At 44.7% G+C, this 17,500-nt stretch overlaps 1 protein-coding gene across 1 annotated transcript in view; it reads left to right on the plus strand.

Annotated features, from left to right (window-relative positions):
- The first annotated feature begins 1,935 nt into the window (after window positions 1-1,935).
- Window positions 1,936-17,500, plus strand: part of PIAS1 (protein inhibitor of activated STAT 1) — a 56,816-nt gene continuing 41,251 nt past the window's right edge. The window contains exon 1 of the mRNA XM_033070872.1: window positions 1,936-1,997. Within this exon, the coding sequence (XP_032926763.1) occupies window positions 1,974-1,997 (24 nt within the window). The 5' untranslated portion in view covers window positions 1,936-1,973. The remainder of the gene's footprint in view (window positions 1,998-17,500) is intronic.

Consider the following 17,500-nt stretch of genomic DNA (forward strand, 5'->3'; position numbering starts at 1 on the left):
AAATAACTGAAATAAAGCAAGGATTTGTCTCCAAAAATTATAGATCTTTTCAGCCAAATCCTTCCAACTCGACAGAACTCATTGATCCTGTTAGAACACGGCTGTGGCGTGGATTTAATAATTCCAAATTCTCCACTGGGCTGGCTCAGCCCACTGAAATAGATGGGCTAATTCTGGGAGCTGTGGGCGTGCTGGAATCATCTGACTTTTATTTTTTTAGCTGTGTCATCCTGCCCCCCTCCCCAAAGCAGGAGAGAAATCCTCATTACACGGAATTCTCTAATTGCTGCTCATTTTCTGGGCGTTGGGTTGGATGTGCTGAAGGTGGCAGAACACAAAAAAAAGGAAATGGGATGGAGGGATGGCCTGGAGGGGTTGTGCTGGATTTCTGTCAGCCTGGAGAATATTTCTGGGTGAAATTTTGGCAAATGGAATGTTTGGGAAGAGAGATGAGTTTGCTTTGCTCAGCAGATCAGGATTTCATCTATGTCCTTACCATAAACAAGATGCCATCAAAAATCTCTTTATGGCATATATAATTTATATATGTTTCTTTTTTGGGTTTAGTATATGTGACCTGGTCAAACTCCATTAAAAAAATCCATAAAATTTTGTCCAGGATTTTGATCCAACTCCATTGTCATCCCTATTTACTGGGAGTTGTTTTCTTCAGGATTTCACATAAATATTCTTACCAACAAACAGCATTGTACCAAAAATCTCCTTAAACCCATTTGGCACCTCTTTCCCATTAACACAAATGAACAAATTTCAAATCTTGGTTAAATGAGTCAAATGTTACAAATTTTAATTCTGCCATCACCACTCGTGGTTATTTTGTGTCCCACGTTACATTACCATGTGTCTTGTTTTAATGTGGAAAATTAAAGATTTTGTTTTTCAGTGTCCATAACCTAAGCGCTTTCTGAATGTTGGATGATGGATTTTATGGCAAAGAGGGAAATTTTGTCTTCTTTGTTCCGTTCTGTGCATTGAGGTGAAGGCCAAGAGGAGAATTTGTCACGGTGATCGATATTTGTAGAAAAACACAGAAAAAAGCTAATCAAGCTGTAGTGACAGAAATATAATATTTAATCCAAATTCATATCTGATGGCATCATCTTGCCAGGCAGAATTTTGGTAGATCTTTTCATCTCTGCACTACCTGGCTTGTTGTTGGAAGAACGCAAATTTTACTTAAAATTGACGCGAAACGGGTAAATTTGGGCGGAAATTCTGCTTTTTGGGACTCCTAAAACACCTGTACTGCTGTTCCTCGGGAACAGGAAAGCTCACAATGATTCCTGAACTTCTCCGCAGTACCTCAGAGAAATAAAACCCAGAATTGCCCGGAATAAAACTCATTATTCCCCGAAATAAAACTCTTTAATTTCCCGCTTGGTGCTCACCAGGAGCCGGAGCTCCACCAGCGCCCTCTGAGCTACCCCGGCCCCATCCCATTCCACTCCTAAAGCAGATTAAATAGCAGAAAGCGGAATTGCCAAATCGGATTTTAATAAATTTATTTATGACCGCAGGAACGCGCATCCACCGCAGCCGGAGCGCGGCCGCAAGGCTGAGGGGACCCGGAGCGCCCTCACGGACCCGGGGCGCCCTCAGGGACCTGGGGCGCCCTCAGGGACCCGCGCCCCTCACGGGGCCGCCAGCGCCGGGGGCCGGGCAGGGCCGAACTCCCCAGGCAGGGCCGAACTCCCCAGGCAGGGCCGAACTTCCCAGCCATGGCAGCGGCCACACGGCACCATGGGGAGCTCAGGAACCTCCCGGGACCCGCTCGGGAACCCGGCGGTGCCGCACCCCCGGGCAGGGAGCCCGGAGCGGCGCGGACCCCCCGCCCGGCTGAGGGAGCACAAAATGGCGCCGCGATTCAAACGCTGCGCGCTGCGGGCGGGCGGGGCGGCGGGGGGGGGCGGTGTCCCGGCGGGGTTCACTGCGCCTGCGCGCAGAGTCGCAAGATGGCGGACAGTGCGGAACTAAAGGTAAAGCGCAGCTCCGGGTCCCCCCGCGGCGCCGCCGGGGCCGCGGCCGAGAGCGGCCCGCGGCGAGATGAGCTCTGCCGGTGCGGGCGCGGCGGAGCTCCGCCGGCAGCGGGGGCTGAGGGGCGGGGTGGGTGCGGAGCGGAGCGCGGAGCTGCCTCCCCCCCCTCGGCGCCCCCCCTCGCCGGCCGCGCTCCGCCGGGCGGCCCCGCCGGCAGCAGCCGGGGCAGCGCGGGCGGCTCCGCTCCGCGCCCGCCCGCTCGGGCCGCGCCGCCGGGAGCTGAGGGCGGCGGCCGGGGCAGCCCCCGCGGGGCGCGGGGCGGGCGCTGCCCGGCCGGGGGGGACGCAGCCCGGGCTCCCCGCGAACTTTGCGGCGGTGTCCGGCGTGGGGAGCGACCCCCGGCAGCGGCGGCGGGCGCGGTGACAGCGGGGGGAGCGCGGCGGGGAGCGCGGCTCGCCGCCCCGCCGGTAAATAAAGAACGTCACAAGCAGATGTGGAGGAGTTCCGCGGTGTTGAGCTGGCGGCGGTCCCTGTCATCCTGCGGATCGCATGGAAACGGGGCGCTCCGAGCCGGGCCGGCGCTGCCCGCACGGGGGGCGCTGCCTTTGGGGCGTTTTTTTGGGGTTTTTTTTCATTTTTTTGTTTTGTTTTTTTGGGCGCTCACCCTGGGGCGGAGGAGGGGGGGGGCAGCTGTGCCCAACGCGGAACTTTGGATTCCCAAACGCGCAGGAGAATCAGCGGGTTTGAGGAATTAAATCCTAGGATAGAGGGTGGTGACATCCACCCAAAAATCCAAGGAAAATCCCCCCTGGAGCTCTGGGGGTGGGTGCAGACCGAGCCCTGCACACCCTGCGAGGTGTTAAAAACTTTCAGAGTTTGCTCGCAGTTGTCACAGGGTCGTTTTTCAGCAGCATTCTCCTGCCTCTTGCTTTAAAGTTCCTACAGGTGGATTTTAGATGTGTACGGTCACGGGCGTGTTAAATGTGTAACATAAATACAGAATATGTCAGGTATGACTAAGGAAGGATTTTGTCGTTCCCTCGAGGTTTGGCAGCTCTCGGTTTTCTGTGTATCAGAGGTCTGGTGCACTTTCATTTTCAGAGCTGTCAGCAGGTAAAGAAAAATCAAATCTCGAGTGTGTTCTGACTTGGGTGGGTCAGGACCCTTCAAATCCTCCTTTAAATCCTCTGGCCTTCGTTTTTTTTTTTATTATCTCCAGACCATATTGTATTGCTTGAGCTGCGTGGTCCTTAAGCCTTTTTTTTCCTTTCAAACTCCGCTTGCCACATAACGAGATCAAAGGGTTAAGATGCGATTGCAGTGCTCGAGTTTTTGTTAATTTTAGCGTGGCAAATGGAATAGTGTGTTTTGAGAACTCATTGCCAGGGTTTGGTGGTGCACAGCAGCCAGCTTGGGTTTGTGTGATGCCTTCATTAGCAGGACTGACTCCAAAGGAGTTAAAAGAGATGGGAGGGAATAAAATAATTCCAAACCCCTTCATGGATCACTCTTAGAGAGAAATCCCAGTTTTTAAAGTTTTTGTTTCCTAAAGTGTCTCAGGGATGTACAGGGGAAATGCCAAAGTTGCTGTTTTATTCTCAATTTCAGTTTTCTGCTCACCAGGCAGGGACTGGAGGATGGCACTGGAAAGTTCTGTAGCACCAAGAGCTGGGCAGTTTGCTTAAAAAAAAAAAGTAATTACTTCCTAAATTTATACTTTGAAGACCTCAGGACATTCTGAGTTAAAAAATGTTTGTGGGTGGGTCCTGCTGTGTCAGGAAGGAGAGGGGACACAAAATCATTTGGGGTCAGGGCTGTCACCCTGCAGGTTCTCAGGTGCTGCAGGAGCTCCTCAGAAAAATGTGGCTTGTGGAAAACTCTGCCATCTGATTTGGGACACTTGGGTTTTTTAAGCAGGAGTAAATCCCCAGAAAAAAGTGCTTTTAAGTTCTTTTTTTGGGAGTTGAAAGGTAGCTCAGGGAGGGTTTGTGATTAAGACTCTGCTGTTTGAAGAGTGACCAGTGCAGTCCTTTAATTATTTTTCATTTTCTTAGGTAAAACCTTTTATGGCTCTCCTCTGATTAATTAACAAATGGGATTGATTTCACATTTAGTGACCTTTAAAAAACTAAAATCAACAGTAATACTTGGGCAGGGACTCTTTTTGCCTGGCCAGAAAAAGTTTGTCAGAGAAACTTCCTCAAATTTCTCAAAGTTTGTGGCCTTCCTGTGCAGAGAGCCCTGGGGTTGTGTGTGGGGAGTGTCACATGTGGAAATTAGGGAATGTGATATCATGGGGGCTATGGCAAAGCAAAATTAAAGTTCTTGCTCCCTCCAGAACAGCAGTGGTCAGTCTCACTTGCCACAATTTTTCATGGAGTTTTAATCATGAAATTGCCTTTCCCATAATGTATTTCCTTACCACAAAGCATTTCAGCCTTTTGGCCCCACTTGGGATTGTTTGTTCTGTTGGGGAAAAAAAAAAAAAATCAGATAAGATCAAACCTAACTTTGCAGATCCCAGCCTTGCTGAATTCCTGGGTACTGGGGAAGGGTTGGATAAATTGAAGCAGTGTGTTTCCCTTTCTGCTGCTGAAATGAGGGATCTGCAAAGTTTGTTCTGCTGAGTTCTCCCTCACTCCATAGGCTGATATGTGAATTTTCCTGATCTTAATTACTATTCCTGTCTAATTGCACCCAGACTCTAATTTATCTCAAGGTAAGCTATTTAAAGCTCTTTCTAATTGGAAGGAGTATACTTGAGTGATTAAATCTTTCCTTCAATATTTCTTACATCTCTTTAAATTGGTTATTAGATTGTTGTGATCTCTGCCTTCCACTCCAGCATTTTGGAAATCATTACACAGTTTGCAATAATCAATTCAATTAACCACGGATCAAAGAATGAGAAAGAAAAGCTTATGTTCAAGTATTGTCATTCTTGATACTGTCCTAAGAAGCTGGTTTGGAAAGCACATGCTGGGAGGTTTTCTCCTTTGTTCTCTCTCCTTTTAAGAAAGTGCCTTTGGGGATTGAAGAGATCCCTGGTGTGTTTCTTGTTAGACATAATTTATACTTTAAAAATAAAAAAAATTTAAAAAAAAAGTGAGCCAAGAGTTTGAATGAAAATTCAGCACAGCATTTCCACACAATGGTGAGGAAAACCACTTTAGAAATATTCTCAGTTGGGAAATCCCCCTCCCTGAAATCCAGGGATAGCAGTGACAAATGGACCTGTGGAATTACATCCCTCATTTTAATAAACACAATCTACCTATTTCAGTGTTCAATTAGAATTTTACACTCCTGCATTAGGAGCTCTTCCTGCTTAATCCTTTTATAAGTTGCTGAGGTTGTGTGTTGCTGAGATTAAAGTAAATATAATCTACTTTTCATTGTTATCTGAGCCCGTGGATTACATTAATTCATGCTGTAATTTGGTGTGTGTCAGCAGAATTGCATTTTAAACTGATTTTTGGGCTGGTATCTTTTTTTTTTTGAGCTTTTGGTCATCCACACTGGGGTTGCAGATATCAGAGGGACAGAACAGTCAAATCCTTTTTTATTGGCAATAAACATAAATACATTGCCAGTGTACTTGTGGGTAAACCTTCCCCATCCTGGGAGGATCTGTGGCTCTGTGCAAGTGAAATTCATTTGAGGAGGAAAGCATCAGCACCAGCATTTCCCAGGAGTTGCCTTTAATGGATTCACAGCTGATTTTTCTTTTGGTTAGAAAGGTATTCAGCAGTTCCAGTTAAAGCAGGCAGGAGATGCACCTTGTTGGGCTTTACTGCAGGAGAAAAATGTTCCTGCAGGGAGGAGAAATGCTCAGGGCTGCCTGGCCATTGGTGAGAATGTTCATGAATCAAGACAAACAGTTAAACCATCCCGTGGAGCAGGGTGTGGACAGCTCAGATACCTCTGATATTGAAGTTATTTATAGGATGGAGCCTCTGAGTGCTGTGCTTTTCATGCTGCCCTGCATCCACCAGAGCCCAGGGAGGGCAGACTTGTCACTAATGGCTTTGGCAGGGTGGGATGGAGTTCCTGGAATCTCTTCTCAGGGAAATCAGCCTCTCATCAGTTCTCTCTTCAGTGCCATTAGAGTGAAAACCAAAGCAGAACTTCAGGCACTTGAGACTCCAGAGCCCTCTGTAATTGTTCTGAGATACCCCCAGCCCTGGCCTTTCCCTGGAGCATCTCCTGGAGTTCTTGTTTGTCCTAAAACTTGGGGTGAGGAGGGGCCCTGGAATTCTTGTTTTGTCCTAAGGGTTGGAATGAGGTGGGGGCTGAGCCTCTGGAGCATCTCCTGGAATCCTTGTTTGTCCTAAAGCTTGGAATAAATTGGGGTTTGACCCTTCAGAGCATCTCCTGGAATCCTTGTTTGTCCTAAAACTTGAGGTGAGGAGGGGCTCTGGAATCCTTGTTTTCCCTTAAGTTTAGGATGAGGAGGGGACTGACCTTTTAGAGCATCTCCTGGAATCCTTGTTTGTCCTAAAGCTTAGAGTGAGGAGTGGGCTGAGCCTTTGGAGCATCTGGAATTCTTGTTTGTCCTGAAACTTGGAGTGAGAGGGGCCCTGGAATCTTTGTTTTCCCTTAAGTTTAGGGTGAGGAGGGGTCTGACCCTTTAGAGCATCTCCTGAGTTCTTGTTTGTCCTAAGGCTTGGAATAAGTTGGGGTTTGACCCTCTGGAGCATCTCTTGGAATTCTTGTTTGTCCTAAAGCTTAGAGTGAGGTGGGGGCTGACCCTTCAAAGCATCTCTTGGATTCTTGTTTGTCCTGAAACTTGGAGTCAGAGGGGCCCTGGAATTCTTGTTTGTCCTAAAGTTTAGGGTGAGTTTGGGGCTGACCCTTTAGAACATCTCCTGGAATTGCTGTTTGTCCTAAAGCTTGGGATAAGTTGGGGTTTGACCCTCTGGAGAATTGTTGTTTGTCCTAAAGCTTAGAGAGAGGAGGGGGCTGAGCCTTTGGAGCATCTCCTGGAATTGTTGTTTGTCCTAAAACTTGGAGTGAAGAGGGGCTCTGGAATCCTTGTTTGCCCTAAAGTTTAGGGTGAGAAGGGGGTCTGACCTTTCAGAGCATCTCTTGGAATTCTTGTTTGTCCTAAAGCTTAGAGTGAGTTTGGGGCTGACCCTTTAGAGCATCTCCTGAATTCCTGTTTGTCCTAAACCTTGGGATGAGTTGTGCTGGTGCTCTCCATCCCTGTGGCATTAGGCTCTGCTGAAATAATGGAATTTGAAGCAATAGTCCCTTGGGAATCAGCATTTGGAGAGGGTTAATTTTTGGATCACTCTGTATCCCAGAGGGTTTGTGGCTGGAGGGTGAATTTTCTCTCTTGGGGCTTTTCTCTTCCATGGGGTGCTGGTGTTTGACTGTTGGCTCCAAGGAAAGAATTTCACCTCCAGACCTGAAATTGTGTCAGAAATGTCTGTTTGCTTTTGCTGCTGTGCTTCCAGTGTAGAAACTTTTGCTTTACAGGTGCCCTTCTAATGGAAAACTCAACTTTATCACCCTCCATAAAAAGCAGTAAAAGCCTTTTGAAAACCCCAGATTTCAGGGAAGAATGCAAACATGGCTTTTATGTGAAAAACTTCTCTGTAAATAACCTTGTGTGTCTCGTGTGCCTCAGCCTGTGGTGCCCCCCTTCACCTGTGAGTAACAGGATTGTGCCTGCAAGAATCACAAATAAAAGTTTGTCCTGTTCTTGAGCAGGGAGAAAAGGGGCAGTGCCCATTTGGAGTGGCTGCTGGGGCAGCTGGAATCTGGATTTTGGTGGAGTCAGGTATTGATTCTGCTCTGTGCAGACCAGTAAGTGCTCAGAGTGTTGGTTTGGGCTTTTTAAAGTGGAGCTGATTGGATTTTATGATGCAGAAATTGCACAGAGTACCTTCAATAGCAGTCTGTTCATGGAAACAAATGCCTTTCTTAAAAGTAGAATCTTTTGCTAGGGAGGGGGATGAGGAGGAGAAAGGAGCTTACAAAAGACTGCTTATTCCTGTAATTTTACTCAATGCTATCAAAGCCATCTCAGACACAGTCACTACCATAAAATGTGGCTATTTCAAAGTAAATTAAACCTTGGGGGCTACAAGACAAACTAGAAAGTGTTAAACCTTTGAGAATATGTGGAGCTGAGGATGGGACCAGTTTTGTTCTGATCTTGCAGATTTTCTGTGGCAGGCAGAGCCCCATGGAACCAGGTGAAAAGGGAATTATTGTCCTGCCTGTGCTGTGCTCCAAACCTTTCCTTCTCCCTCTTTGAACAGGGAATTATTGTCCTCCCTGTGCTGTGCTCCACATTTTTTTTTTTCTTCTCCCTCTTTGGCTGAGGCTCCTGTGGCTGGTGCAGCTGTATTGATCCAGGAGCTGGTCAGCAATTTGCTTCATCCTGTTTTCCTTTTGGGATTGGGGATGTTGTGTCCCTTCAGCTCTGGAGATTGGATCCCAAGGCTGGGGGGAAGAGTGGGAGGCTCTTAAGGGCTTGTCTGGAATATGGGAAACAAAGAAATGAAAGCCAGGGTGCAGTTAGAGCAGAGGTCAGCCTGAGCTTGACCTTCAGGTCCATAGGAAATGATATTCATGGGATTTATATGGGAAGTGGTGTGATAATTAATGAGGGTGCTTGAGGAGAGGGGAGCCCTGGGCTCTGCAGCAGAGCCAGGACTCTGTTCCCATCTGGGAATTTATTTAGGGGACACAGACACCTTCTCTGCAGTGAACTTGGGTGTTTGGGTCAGAAAATGGGATTGAGCTGCCTGGACAAACATGGATGGGTGCAGGAAATGCTCCAGTGGGCACTTTGCATCCAAAAAAAAAAAGTGTGACAGCAGGACAGAGAGCAAGGGGCACCTCCAGTCCCTGCCCTGCTCCCAGGTGACACAGCCAGCAGCTCTTCCTTCACCAGTGCTGGATAAAAATGGAAAAAAATGGATAAATCCCTTTATCCCTTTGTTCCCTGTCCCTTTTGTGTTTGTTGAGTGCTTTTTGCCACTTTCCAGCCCTGATATAAATTGTCACCCTGGATTCTTTAAACCACAGTGCAGCAGGAGTCTCCTGTTGGTTTTTCATGGTTGGTTTTTCATGGTTGGTTTTTCATGGTGCTCCTTTCAGTTTGACACTTTCTCACAGCCCTGATCCTGAGCACAGATCAGTCATGGTTGGGGCTGTGGGGAATCTCCAGATCAGTCTGTGAAACCTCCAAGGATGGAGATGGCTGAACTGTTTTCATGGTAAAATCAGGGTTGGTTTGGCTTTTTTTGTGCTGTGTGCTGGTGGGAAGATCGTGGCTGTTTCCTTGGTGACCTCCTGGACACTTTGGGAGGTTGCCAGGAGGTTTTTCCAGAACCTTCTCTCCAGCAGCTGAAGGAGCCCTGTTCCCAAACCTCCTGCTGCACCCCACATCCTGGACAAAGAATTTTTTGGGAATGGGATTTGGACAGGTGATTCCATGCTATGATATTGTTCTCAATGAGTTTTTACTCCTGAAGGTTTCTGCTTGTGGAAATCCTCAGTGTGCAAAAGTAGTTCCTGAACCTGCCCACTGGAAATTGCTTCCAAAAATTGAAATTGATAATAGTGAACCTTGAGAGAAGGTGACACAGCTCTGCAGCAAGAAGCTCCATGAAATTATTGTCCATTTGAAAATCGAGGTACCAAGCTCTCCCATTTTCTCCCATGAAATCCATGGTTGTAAAGCATGTGGAAAACTGAGCTCAGTCTCCTCCTTGCTTGGCTGCAACACCTGAAGTTGAATCTTTTGTTGCCACAGTCAGTGGAGCGTGCAAACACCTGAGAAATGTCCTCAGAAATTTGTGCTGGGCAGCACTGAGAGGCCTGGCTTTTCTAAGCTGGGTTTATACAAAACATTCAGCTGGAAAAATGGGGTATACAAGGTATTAAACTGAACAATTATTAGTTAGTGTGCAAAATAGAACAGAGGATGAAAATAGCAAGCAGAGTTTTCCTTGGCAGCTCAGCTTTGGTGCAGCTCCCTAGTTTGTATTTTTTATTTTTTTTTTTTTTTTTTGTGAAAAGCAGAAGCCAAATGCAATAGGGCTGACTTGGTTCAGGTCAAATCTCTAATCTGAGCTGCAGGAGAATCCTGTAAAAAGTTGTGTGGATGAGAATGTTTTTGATAGATTCATTCCTCATCTTGTTTCTCGAGACTCCCCTGACAAAATGATCTCACTCCTGTGCAGATGTTGCATCTCGTTTCCCTGGTGCCAAATAAGAGCCTTTGAAGCAGTCCAAGTATTTGTGGAGATTTTCAGCTTCTTGGAAAAGCTGTTGGAGGCTCTGGCTGGAGCTGTGAGTGCACCTAGAAATGCAGGATGAGGAAGGTGGGGCAGGAACAGAGCTGTTCTTTTTGGTGGGCTCTGTGTTGATTTAACAGCATCTCCTCTGCTCCATGGCAGGGCTTCAATTTATTTTTTTTTTCTCTCCAAGTATCAGAACTGTTGTTGGTTTGAATCACAAGGATTTGAAATAATATTTTTCTAAAGGGTGTCCACCCAGGTTTTCATTCAGTTGATTCCTAATTTTATCTCTCTGCTGTTAGAATTTGACTCTTTCTGTTCTGCAGTGACATTTTTATTTGAGGCCCTCGACGATGTCACTTGGGTTTCGGAGGAAATGGCTAAAAATAAATGTGTTAGAACTGATTCTAAGGAATGGAAAAGTGGCTGTGCTGGTTCAGAACAAGGGTCTCCTGCAGCTTTTAGCAATGAGTGAGTGGGGAAAAGAGAAATCCCCTCCCTGCAGTATTCCTCCATCTCCAGCCTGCTCCTGCTCAGCCCTCTGGATGCACAGGGGTGGATGAGCCACAAGAAATCTGTTTTCAAGTTCCTCTCCAGGTTTCTCTTGAACCTTTAGAAGCTGATTTTGTTCCCTGGGGTTTTTGAGCCAGGTTCCATCCATGGGTGTTGTGATGGAGGAGGACAAACAGCTCATCCCTGTGTGCTACTCGTGGTTTTCTAGATTGGATCATAGCTGTCCCCAGCTCCTCCATTTTTAGGTTAAAAACTTTTAACTTTTATTATTTCTTCATTAGGGAAGTCATGCTGGACTTCTGCCATCCTCTGACCATTTCCACTTCTCATGTGTGTATACATTTATATAATTAATTAATACATTTCTAATGATGAGAGCACCAAACCCCCCCACCCTTGGAGCTGTGGCTGAAACAGGAATTTATATCATCCTGAATGATTTTTTAATTTGCTCTCTGCTCCCTTCCCAATCATTTCTCCCAGTGATTTGTGTGCTTGGATATTTTCATACCTGTGTTTATCTTGGGCCCAGCAGTGGCAAAGTTCACCCCAGAGCTCTGCAAAGCTCTGAGCTGGCTGCTCTGCTTTTCCCACAAATTCTGCACGTGGAATGGGCTCTGCCAGTGATGCTCCATCCTTAAAAAGCTGCTCCTGGATTTTTCCTGGATGTGCAGGAACAGGTTAAGCCATGCAGGACTCCATGCATGACCTTCCCCTATTGTTTGCTCTTGGAACAGCTCAGATGGTAACAGAAGAACTTTGAATAGCAGCTGAGCATCCAGAGCCTGCTTTTATTATTTATTTTTTTTTAAAGGAGTTATTGATGCTGGAGGAATCCTCAGCTTGTGTGTGCAGACTGGATTTTCATGGTTTCCTTTGACCTGGGCTCTTGTGTTGTTTTTAAACACGTGGAGGACTCTGAGGTGGTGCCAAGCTGCGTGAAGGGGAAGCAGAGATGTGTTGGGACTTGTTTCCTACCTTCAGTTCACTCAAAAAGTTTGGTAAAATGAGCCTTTGTTTTTTCAGAGGGCATTCACACGGTGTGGCAAAAGGCTTGAGCTAATTAATAATTGATTAACTGCATGGACTCCATTCCTTGGGCCCACACAATGTCTGGCTGCCTTTATTTTTATTTTTATTTATTTTTATTTCTATTTCTATTTTTCCTCTTGCCATAAAGGCTGAGCAGTGTTGTGATGGAAACATCCTTACCTGGAATTAGCTGGGGGTTGTTACCTGGTGAGTGGATCAGGAGGCACAAAGGTGAAGCCAACTCACACTAAAATTCTGTTCTGAAAGGCAGAAAATGCCTTGTTTTGTCACCAGACCCTCAATAATCCCTGGTGTGTGTAAAAGGAGAGGCTGGGTATAAATTCATGAACGTGTCCGAGTTATTCAGAGGCCATTAATGAGCTGCAGAAGCCTTGTCTGGATGCAAATTCCTATTCAGGGTGGGATTTGGGTGGTTAATGAGGTGGGGCAGGGGTTGGGTCAGTCAGGATGAAAAGGCTTGGAAAAGGGAGGGAGTGCTGGAATCTGAAAGAATTTTGATTTTTGCTATCACAGTTTTCTCAGGCAGCTCTCTGGATCCTGGTTTATTCTTATGGCTGAAGCCTGGAAAAGTGAGGGAATGCTTGAATCAGAAATAATTTTGATTTTTGCTATTAGAGTTTTCTTAGATCTTTGGATCCTGGTTTATTCTGGTGTCTGAAGTTTGGAAGAATGAGAGAATGTTTGAATCAGAAATAATTTTGATTTTTGCTATTAGAGTTTTCTTAGATCTCTGGATCCTGGTTTATTCTGGTGTCTGAAGTTTGGAAAAGTGAGGGAATGTTTGAATCAGAAATAATTTTGATTTTTGCCATCAGTTTCCTTAGATCTCTGGATCCTTTACTGCTGTGGCTGAAGCCCAGTGAGTGCAGGATCCTGCCTGGAGTTTTCTTGCAATGGTTTTCATTTATTTGAAATCCAAGGTGTGGCTCAAACTTGGCTTCTAAAAAACCCCTCATTCCATCCAGGGGTTTGTTTCTATGCAGGGCAGGGCTTTTTGTGGGAAGAAATTAATTGTGATTGTAAGAAAAAGTGTCTGGAGGATGAGGTGGGGGCTTGGGGGGGATGGAATCTCCTTCTTCCCACCAAAAAGTGTCCTCAGGCTGTGCCAAAGCCTGGGAAAATGTTCCCCAAAGCCCTGCTGTGCTCTGTGTGGGCCAGGAAAATATTGCACACTGAATATATAGAATTTCCTAGCTCACTGCATGCTTGGGCCCATAGGTAACACTCTGGTAATGCACATAAAAATGCACTTTGCTGGCAGGGACAGCTCTAGGAGATGGAAAGAAGAAATATCCCAAATTTGTGGGGTTGGGATCAGCTTTGCCAGGGTTTAGGGTTTGCTTAAGATGCATCTCTGAGTGCACATTCACTGAAAACCTTTTTGTTTCTCCTCACTGGAGCTGAAGAAAAGCAGGAAGGTTTGTTTCCTGTGCCATTCCTCTGTCATTCCTGCATTTTCCCCCAGTGGGAAGCAGCCCTGCCCTGTGGCTGATAGAAAAAAATGAAATTTCTGCTCTCCCTTTCCCTTTCTTTGTGCCCTGAGTGAAATCCTGGAATTCCTGAGTGAAATCCTGGAATTCCTGAGTGTGCCCTGAAATGAAATCCTGGAATTTCTGAGTGTCCTCCTGGAATTCCTGAGTGTCCCTAGAATGAAATTCTGGAATTCCTGAGTGTCCCTGGAATTAAATCCTGGAATTCCTGAGTGTCCCTGAATGAAATCCTGGAATTCCTGAGTGTGCTTCTGGAATTCCTGAATGTCCCCTGAAATGAAATCCTGGAATTCCTGAGTGTCCCCTGAATGAAATCCTGAAATTCCTGAGTGTCCCCTGGAATTCCTGAGTGTCCCTGAATGAAATTCTGGAATTCCTGAGTGTCCCTGGAATTAAATTCTGGAATTCCTGAGTGTCCCCTGAATGAAATCCTGGAATTCCTGAGTGTCCCTGGAATTAAATCCTGAAATTCCTGAGTGTCCCCTGAATGAAATCCTGAAATTTCTGAGTGTCCCCTGGAATTCCTGAGTGTCCCCTGAAAGAAATCCTGAAATTTCTGAGTGTCCCCTGGAATTCCTGAGTGTCCCTGAATGAAATTCTGGAATTTCTGAGTTTCCCCTGAATGAAATCCTGGAATTCCTCAGTGTCACTAGAATTAAATACTGGAATTCCTGAGTGTGCCCTGAATGAAATACTGGAATTCCTGAGTGTCCTCCTGGAATTAAATCTTGGAATTCCTGAAATGAAATCCTGGAATTCCTCAGTATCCCCTGAATTCACATCACAGTGCTCATTTGACTGATTTCCCTATTTATAAAATATATTTTAGCACTTTAATCTGTGTCACTATGGGATATAAGTACAAATTCTGTACCATATAATAAATAAATAAATTGCAATTCTATGAGGTTTTCAGTGGGATCCAGGATTTTCACCTGGGCTTGAATTCACATCATCAAAAAATTCTTTTGCTAATTTCTCTAATTATAAAATATATTTTAGCACTTTAATCTGTGTCAATATGGCATATAAATACAAAAAATTAAGTTGCAATTCTGTGAGGGCAGAGGATTTTCAGTGGGAGCTGAACTCTCCCTGCCAGGATTTTTACCTGGGCTTGGATTAATGTCATCACAGAAATGTTTTTTTTTTTTTCTGATTTCCCTATTTATAAAATATATTTCAGCACTTCAATCTGTGTGTTTAATTCCAGCCTCATGGAAAAACGAGGTAGATGCTTCTACAAATCAGAAAGGGACAATAATTCTTCTAATACAACAATATAATTCTTAACTAATACAGTGGGAAAACATTTCAGAAGCTCAAATCCTTTCTTTAAATACCATAAAAACAGAATATAAAAAGGCAATTTCTCAGGATCCTTCAAGCTTTTAATTAATCTTGATGACTTATTGCCATGTGACTGCTTTAAAAAAAAAAAAAAAAAAAAAAAAAAGCTGTGTACTTTGGCTGCCTGACATCATAGCTGTGCTTGGCTCTGCAGACCTCAGGAAATTCAGAAATGTGGAATTGGGGCTCTTTTTTTTTTTTCTTGAAAATTTGGCTTTTCCATGCAGATACCAGGGTGATGGCTTGGTGGAATCCCTTTTTTTCCTTTCCCCCTTTTTATTCCCTTTTCCCCCTTTTTATTTCCTTTCCCCCTTTTTATTTCCTTTCCCCCTTTTTATTTCCTTTCCCCCTTTTTATTTCCTTTTCCCCTTTTTATTTCCTTTTCCCCTTTTTATTTCCTTTCCCCCTTTTTTTTCCTTTTCCCCTTTTTTTCCTTTTCCCCTTTTATTCCTTTCCTCCTTTTTTTTCTTTTCCTCCTTTTTTTTTCTTTTCCTCCTTTTTTTCTTTCTTTTCCGCCTTTTTTTCTTTCTTTTCCTCCTTTTTTTCTTTCTTTTCCTCCTTTTTTTCTTTCTTTTCCTCCTTTTTTTTCTTTCTTTTCCTCCTTTTTTTTCTTTCTTTTCCCTCTTTTTTTCCTTTTCCCTCTTTTTTTTCCTTTTCCCCCTTTTTTTCCTTTCCCCACTGACAAAGCAGTTCCCAAACCTTGGCAATTCACTTCTTGAAAGGAATTTTACCTCAAATTCCACAAGAAAACATGAATTTTGTCACGTTCCATTTTGGTTTTCTCTGCTTTTCCCCTTTCCCAGTGTGGATTGGGAGCTGCTCACTGCAGTTTGCAGTTTTTTCCCTCTCTTGGGGCATTAACTGAGCCATTGGTTACTTTTCAGGGAAATGAGATTCAATTATGTCCTGCCTTCTCCCTGCTGTTCAGCTCTTTGCAATTCAGTATCCAAATTTAATATGATTCTTAATTAAACCTGCTTGAGATACCAGGATAATAGTCAGGGATGGTGTTGTCTGTTCCTAGAAAATGGGACAAATGAGGAGGAAAAAAAAGGGAGAGTTTGGATATATTTGAGTGATGATCTCATATCTTGAAGTGTTATCTCATTTGGAGCTAATTAATAGCAACCTTGTGGTGGATAACTAATTTTTCACTTTGTGGCACGTGGGGAATAAATCACTTTAAAAGATAGAGAAAGATTTTCTTTTCAAATCTTGGAGGAAAATCTGCATCTCTCATGACAATATTTTTTTTTTAAATCGAGTTCAGGTTGACAAACACAAACCAGGTAAGGATGGAGGAGAGATTTCTGAATTTTCCAAGCAAACTTCAGGGCCTGGCTGTGGGAATGTTGCTGTGAGAGGCTCTGGAAGCTGCTCCTCGAGTGCATTCATTGAATTCCAGGTGCATTCTTCTCCAGCTTTCCCTCAGAGCTGCCTTACAAAAACTCCCTGTGCTTCTTGCAGGTATTTGAGATATTTAGGAAGTGAGCAGAGCTTTTATCTGGCTGGGAGGAAAATCCTCTGAGGAAATCCCAAGAGTTGGTGTGACCATTTTTTTTGTGTTAATTGTGGATTCTAAAGTGGATATTTAATTTTTTTTTTAGATCACTGAGGAAAGGGAAATCAATTCTTGAATACAAACAGAATTTCAGACTGTTCCTGAGTGCTCTGACAGGTGTTTTATTTTGATTAGGAGCTGTAAACTTTGTGATTCTGAGGGGACACTGGGTTCAGGAAGCTTTTTGCACCTGCACCTCTTGTGTCAGCCAGCAAGGCTTTAGTGAGGAATATCCTTAATAAAAACTCAATTTATCTGGCAGTGACCCTCTCCCAAATCACTGTCTTCACTCTTGGCCTCAGGTGTGCTTGCAGAGAGTCAGATCCAGGATTTCCCCAGCTGGAATTTCTGCCCTTGCTTGGCATGGAAATCATTCCAGCCCAGAATTCCCAGCTGCTAAAGGAAAAGACACCAGGGACCATTAAGTTTAAGCATGGCTAAAAAAAAAAAAAAAAAAGCCTGGAGTCTCCAAGAAAATGGAGATTACCACTGTGTCAGCAACCTTATTTAATTCCAAAAGTAATAATATCCTTCACCTAGCAGGGCAGCTCTCCTGGGACTGGTAAAACTTTCGTTACGGATTAAGATAAAATGGGACTTGCTTTAAATCAAACCTGCTTTAGACATGACTTAAGTCTTGGCAGGCTGTTCCTAACAAATCTCTCTCCCAGCTGGAACAAATCCCTGCCCCAGCAGCTCTGCCTGCAATGGTTGGTGCATCATTGTCACAAAAAATAAAAGAAAAACTCACAGGGTTCAGAGGTCAGACATTGAATTTGGGGACTATGGTCTCCCAGTTTGGCTGGTTCTCACAAAAACTCCACATGGATCAGGCACTGAATTTTGGGGGCTGTGGTTACAGAATTTATGTGGCTCTCATGAAAACCCCACAGAGGTTAAACATTGAATTTTAGGGTGTGTGATCTCCCAGTTTGGCTGGATCCCACAAAAACCCTACAGAGTTCAGAGGTCAAACACTGAATTTAGGGGACTATGGTCTCCCAGTTTGGCTGGTTCTCACAAAAATCCCACAGAGTTAAGTGGTCGAACACTTAATTTTTTGGGGACTATGGTTGCCCAGTTTGGCTGGATCTCACAAAACCCCACAGAGGTCAAACCTGAATTTTGGGGGCTATGGTTACAGAATTTATCTGGATCTCACAAAAACCCCACAGAGGTTAAACATTGCATTTTAGGGTTTGTTAGTCTCCCAGTTTGGCTGGTTCTCACAAAAACCCCACATGGATCAGTGGTCAGGCACTGAATTTTGGGGTCTCTCA

The sequence above is a fragment of the Catharus ustulatus genome, chromosome 12 (assembly GCF_009819885.2).
Source record: "Catharus ustulatus isolate bCatUst1 chromosome 12, bCatUst1.pri.v2, whole genome shotgun sequence".
Classification (NCBI taxonomy): Eukaryota; Metazoa; Chordata; class Aves; order Passeriformes; family Turdidae; genus Catharus; species Catharus ustulatus.